Source organism: Pseudocercospora fijiensis (genome assembly GCF_000340215.1).
Source record: "Pseudocercospora fijiensis CIRAD86 unplaced genomic scaffold MYCFIscaffold_1, whole genome shotgun sequence".
In the NCBI taxonomy this organism is placed as follows: Eukaryota; Fungi; Ascomycota; class Dothideomycetes; order Mycosphaerellales; family Mycosphaerellaceae; genus Pseudocercospora; species Pseudocercospora fijiensis.
The window spans coordinates 6,862,235-6,868,676 of NW_006921532.1; the positions used below are offsets into that span (position 1 = coordinate 6,862,235).

General features: G+C 51.9%; 1 protein-coding gene across 1 annotated transcript; it reads left to right on the forward strand.

The window, feature by feature from the left end:
- Positions 1-281: 281 nt before the first annotated feature.
- On the forward strand, positions 282-6,128 carry MYCFIDRAFT_127629 (phosphatidylinositol 3 and 4-kinase; the record flags this gene model as incomplete). The annotated part of the gene is made up of 1 exon (XM_007923440.1): positions 282-6,128. One exon carries the CDS (start codon positions 282-284, stop codon positions 6,126-6,128), a length of 5,847 nt encoding a protein of 1,948 aa, XP_007921631.1.
- Between the last annotated feature and the right edge of the window lie 314 nt (positions 6,129-6,442).

A 6,442-nucleotide genomic window follows, 5' to 3' on the forward strand; every position in this document is an offset into this window, starting at 1 on the left:
TCGAGACACAAGAAGACGCACCAGACCACATTGCAACCTTGAGAGATTCACTGCGCAGAGAAGACAGTATGACAGATGGTGACCTCGAGACCAGCTTTAAACACTTGGCCATCGCACAAGGCTGCCCAGGTCGACGTCCAAGGCTGCGGAAGCGCAGGAGAGTGTCTGAAGACGGATCTGATGCAAGGGATGCCGTGATCTGTCGACGCGCTGCCCAACATCTGACAGTGGTGGAAACAGCAGATCTGTCTGCTCTGCCAGATGTTGCTCCTTCAGTCTACATGACTTTGAGCGAGGACCAAAAATGCACAGCCTGGCAAGTCTTGGCAGAGTTGGCGGAGGTCGAGCTTGATGCAGCAATCGGTACAATCTCGCGTTTGCTCGAGGTTCGAGATTTACACGATACAAAACGACCAAGAATCTTGTCTGTGCTGGCCGTTCGGGCTTGCGTGGAGCGCTCTTCCGATCCTGTGTGCACCTCACTGGCGTCATCATCTTTCGGAAACCACGTGCTGAACGCCATTCAAAGCTCGCTGCGAGAGCTACGACTTGCCGCTGCACAAAGCATCGCATGTTTTCTGCGTCAAAGCTTGCCGGAAAGCATTCGAAGCCAGAATCGCCAACTTGCACTAGAGTGGCTCCGTAAGCTCTCGGATCGCAACATTGCCAACGAGCAAGAGACCCTCATCGCCGCTTGGGGCCAAGTAGCCTTGTCTTGCGAAGACGCGGAGCTAAATTTGGTCCTACTGCGCTTGGTAGAGTACCTTGGGCACAGCAATCCCTTGGTCTGTGCTCTTGCCTTCAATGAGATGGAACTTATAGCTGCAGCTCGAGGTCAAGCGCCGAAAGACCTCTTCTCGCCATTCTGGAGATCGATAGCAGTTACGGTGGTGCAAGATCTCCACAGCAGACCGCAAAAGACTCAACAGCTGTGCGATTTGCTGAACATGGACGTAGACGCCTTCCTCATATTGACTCAGCAACAAACCTTGCCTTACTTGGTTCTAATCAAGAAGAAAGACGTGCTACAAAGGATCGCTCGCGCCCGTGGAAATGGCAGTACCATCTATGACATTTGCACGCAGCCAATCTCCAACCTGGCCTCGATTCTCGCACTCTTACTTTCGCAATCAGCAAGTGATGCAGAAGACTCGGCCTTCGCTTGCTTGGTGGAGGTGGCACCCGAACTTCGACAAGCGGACATTGGAAGTCTGGTCAAAGTCGATGCTGTGTTGGTGGCTTGTGAAATGCTCAAATTATGCGGAGACGAGGGCGTGGAAAGGAAGTCGAGAGCTTACCAGGCTTTCCAGACGTTGGCACATATTGTCGAGAGAGCTCCAGGTCAGCGCAAGGCCCACTCGAAATCCTCTAAGGCTGTCAGCCAATTTCTTGAAAACCAGGTTCTTGGAATCCTGACGCATTTCTCAGGAGTGCTGGAGAATGTTTCCGGGGCAGAGTCAACGCCCGAGAAAATCAGGTGTCTCAAAGGCTTAGCGGATATGCTGATACTGGGCAAGGGCAAGCTCTCATTCGCTTTACCTCAAATACGGTCCTGCTTGCACTCCGGTTTGGAACAGCCAGAGCTGTGTGAGGTTGCATACGATGCTTGGCTCACCATGATACCTGTACTGGAGGATGAAGACATTCCCGAGATTGTCGACGAAACGTTCGTGCTCATTGCCCGATATTGGTCAGCGATCTCGCCTGATCTTCAGCGAAAGACACATGAGATGCTCGAACAACTGGTCAAATCCCACAACACTATGCTTCAGGAAAATATCATGACTTTACCATCGCTCGAAGGAATCCCCCTCCTGTCCAAGTTTGCCGCAGAGTTCGAGCGACTCAAAATTCAGGAGAGCGTTGAAAGTCACTGCAAAGCCTTTGCAAAGCGCCTAAAAGATGACAGCGGCATGGTCACTTTGCAGGCTATTCACGAGCTGGTGCCCTTCCTTGAAAAGAATCAAGATTTCGTTCACGATACAGCAGCGAGCGAGCATCCATCGCCTGTTTTGGCGGACCTTCTCTGTGCGCTTCTTGACGCAACTGTAAAGCATTCAAGTACAGATGTGCATGTCGCCAGACAGTGCGGCAAGGCACTCGGCATTATAGGTTGTTTGGACCCTAACAGAGTCGAAGCTTCCCGGAAGAAGAGAAATCTTCTAGTTCTGTCCAACTTTGACAAAGCAAGCGAAGTCATTGACTGGGTGGTCTCTCTTCTGGAGGACGTTCTCGTAAAATCCTTCAAATCGGTCACCAATGCACGTGCGCAGGGCTTTGTCGCATACACCATGCAAGAGCTACTTGGCTTTTGCAACTTCACAGAAGTCGCCGCTTTGCGTCCACGATCCTCACAGGTACCTGGAGCTTTCAATCGCTGGAACGAAATGCCCGAGCAGGTTCGCACCACTTTGACGCCGCTCTTGACGTCCAAATATCGGGTCAGCAGTGGCAGCACTCCAAGCGCACCAAATCGCTCATATCCGAATTTCTCAGCAGATGACAGCCACGGACACTGGTTGAGATCCATCACTTACGATCTCATGTTTAAAGGCAAAGGTGACAATGCAAAGGCAATATTCGAGCTTCTCGCAAGAATCATTCGTGGAAACGATCTGGGCATCGCTCGCTTTGTCTTCCCCTACGCTGCATTGAATGTCATAATTGGTGGTACCGAGACCGAGTTCCAACAGCTGGTTGAAGAATTCATGAGCGTGCTCAAGTCCTCTCCTTCCTCTTCTAGTCAACAAGAAACCATTCAACTCTGCAGCGAGAGTGTCTTTGCAGTGCTGGATTACATGTCTACATGGCTGAGAGAGAAGCGGAAAGAGTTGGGCGAAACGAGGGCTGCAGCATACAAGACTGGGCATTCCCCTAACGAATTCGACGAAGCGAGAGATATGGGACAAATCGACACCGTGGAGAGATTTTTGACTTCGATTCCTGCTGCGATCATCGCTGACCAGGCTATGGACTGTCGCTCTTATGCACGAGCTCTCTTCCATTGGGAGCAGCACATTCGGCAGGAACGATCACGCTCTATTCCTCCTGGACAGTCACCCCTCATCCCAACTGCAAAACAAAGCGAGAAGGAAGAGCTCATGTATGAAAGACTCCAGGACATCTACGGTCACATTGATGAGCCCGACGGCTTGGAGGGCATTGCGGCCCACCTACCACTTGTAACTGAAGAACAGCAAACCATCAATCATGCCAAGGCTGGACGCTGGACTGCTGCTCAAGCTTGGTACGAGCTACAGCTGGCAGATAATCCAACACGCACTGACCTACAACATGACCTTCTGAGATGTCTACAAGAGACTGGCCAGTACGCACCTTTGCTCAGATACGCCAATAGCTTTCTAGATGCAAGCCAGGACCCGGACGTTTTGCACGATGCTATCAGAATTCATCTTCCCTTGGCTGCTGAGGCATGCTGGATGACTCAAGATTTCTGCGGTCTTGAGCAACGGCTTCTTTTGCTCCCGAGAGACGAATCACTCGACTTTAACCTAGGCATCGGACGCTCATTGGTACGCGCCGCCGGGGAGGCGCGCGAGTCGCTTAATGACGAAGTGAAGAGTCTAAGACAGTCGATCGTGGAGAGTTTGTCTATGTCTTCCACTGATTCGCTCCAGACGTGTCACTCTGAAATGGTCAAACTGCACGTTCTTTACGAGATGGAAGCATTAATGGCGACTGATCGAGATGGTTCATCAGCTCTGATGAAGACTTTTGAGAAGAGATTGAATGCTGTCGGGGCATATGTTCACGACAAGCAGTACATTCTTGGCATTCGTCGTGCAGCGATGCGCTTGCGACCCGAATCGTACTCGCAAAATAAAGCCGGAGCTCTATGGCTGGCCACTGCTCGACTGGCTAGGCAGTCCAAGAACATTAACAGTGCATATAATGCAGTCCTGAAAGCGTACGATTGCGAGGATAAAGGCGCCAAGATCGAAGAAGCAAGACTGCTCTGGCATGAGGGACACCAGCGTCAAGCCATACAGTCTCTGCAAGCTACTATCGATTCTGGAATCTTTGATGGAGAAGAGACATCATCTGAAGCTAGGACGGATGGCAACTTGTCGATTAACCTCAGCGAAATCAATGGCTTCAAGCAGAACCCTCTGGCTGGCAAGGCCATGCTTCTACTTGCAAAGTGGCTTGACGCTTCTGGCCAGAGTCAAACCAAAGATATGACGGACCGCTACCAGCTCGCCGCTCGCCGCCATCAGCGATGGGAGAAAGGTCATTACTACCTGGGCAAACACTACACCAAATTGCTTGAGGCTCAGAAAGCGCTTCCTCGGGACAAGCAGACCCAAGCGTTCTTGACTGGAGATCTGACCAAACTTGTGATCGAAAATTCCTTGCGATCGATACCATTCGGCAATAAATACTGGCATGAGACCATTCCGCGTATCTTGACTCTCTGGCTCCAGCTCGGGATGGATGCGGAGAAGCGCACGCCGAAAGATGAACAGGCCACTTTCGACAAGCGAGTGAGATCGCTCCAGGCTTGTAACAAGCAATTGCAGAAGTACTTTGATCGGGTACCGCCGTACGTCTTCTATCACGCCTTGCCACAATTGATTTCGCGGATCACACATCCTCATCCCGATGTGTGGAAGCAGATATGCAACATCCTCACCAGAATCGCTGCAAATCATCCCAGTCAGACTTTGTGGAGCTTACTTGCTGTCGTCAAATCTTCCGATCGGACAAGAGTGGATCGAGGCCAAGAGGTATTGAACAAGCTGAAAGACCCCAAGAACAAGCCGAAGAACGACGCTTCAGCCATCGATTTACGCAGCCTCATCGCACAGGGCATTAAGCTTTGTGATGGCCTCTTGCTGGCTTGCGAGCAGCCGATCGAGAACCGAGCTACGGGTGTGAGCTTGACCAAGGATCTGTCGTTCAACGCCAAGCTTGCGCCGAGCAACCTTGTCGTGCCGGTGGAGGCGACTTTGACAGCTACCGCGCCGGCCGTATCCAACAGCGAGACGATCCGGAAGCACAAGGCTTTTGCTCAAGACAAGATCACGATAGCAGGTTTTGAGGATAATGTCCTCGTGTTGAACTCACTGCAACGGCCGCGCAAGATCACTGTGCGTGGCTCCGACGGCAGGCTCTACGGACTTCTCTGCAAGCCGAAGGACGACCTGAGGAAAGACCAGCGTCTCATGGAGTTTAACGGGATTATCAACCGGGCGCTCAAGAGGAATACCGACAGCAGCAAGCGACGCTTGTACATCAAGACGTATGCTGTGACGCCGTTGAGTGAAGAATCTGGAATTTTGGAGTGGGTGGAAGGAATCAAGCCTATCCGCGATATTCTCCTGGGACTCTACTCGCGCAAGGGCGTGAGGCCGAATTACAACGACATCAAGAAAAGCCTGGACCGCGCATGTGCCAGTCACGAGAACGCGCACATATTCGCAGAGGAGGTGCTGAAGCAATTCACGCCTGCGTTGCATGAGTGGTTCACCGAGACTTACCCGGAGCCCGAGACATGGTTCAACTCACGAATCCGCTACTCTCGGTCAGCAGCAGTCATGTCGATGGTGGGACACATTCTCGGGTTGGGAGATCGTCACGGCGAGAATATTCTGCTGGAAGAGAGCACGGGTGGAGTGTTCCATGTGGATTTCAACTGTCTCTTTGACAAAGGCCAGACATTCGAGAAGCCGGAGCTGGTGCCGTTCAGATTGACGCACAACATGGTTGACGCGATGGGACCATATGGCTACGAGGGACCATTCCGGAAGTCTTCGGAGCTGACGCTTGGCCTGCTGCGACAAGAACGCGACACTCTGATGACGGTCCTTGAGACATTCCTCTACGACCCGACAACGGACTTCGTGGGAGGAAAGAAGAAGAGATTCACAGCTGGAGTGCCCGAGACGCCGGCAGACATCCTCGAAAGCGTGGCAACGAAGCTGAAAGGCCTGTTGAAAGGCGAGAGCGTTCCGCTCAGCGTGGAAGGGTATGTCGATGCTCTGATTCAGCAAGCCACGAGCCACTTCAACCTCGCGAGCATGTACATCGGTACGTTGGCTGGCGTAGATTTCTTACGTGCTTCTATTTTCGTGATACACGACTTGGCTGACCTTTTTGATGTCTAGGTTGGTGTTCGTTCTTGTGAGAATGCAGTAGATGTTCTAGAAGATGTTGAGTGGTAGTGACTGCTGAATCGGGAGGGATCTCCCTTTCTGAAATGTTTGTGACGAGTGATGTTGGGACGAATACGACTCGGACACGCACGCCGCGCGTGAGACAAGTGCGCTTGACTACGCTAAACGCGGAGTTGACTATCGATGTAGGGATCCGTAGACGCTAAAGCGGGTGCGTCCCGTACGCGAAAGTTTTATTACGCTAGGATCTTCTATTACGCTAAGCGTTACGCGATATCTATACGCGCATCTTTGCGCGCATACTC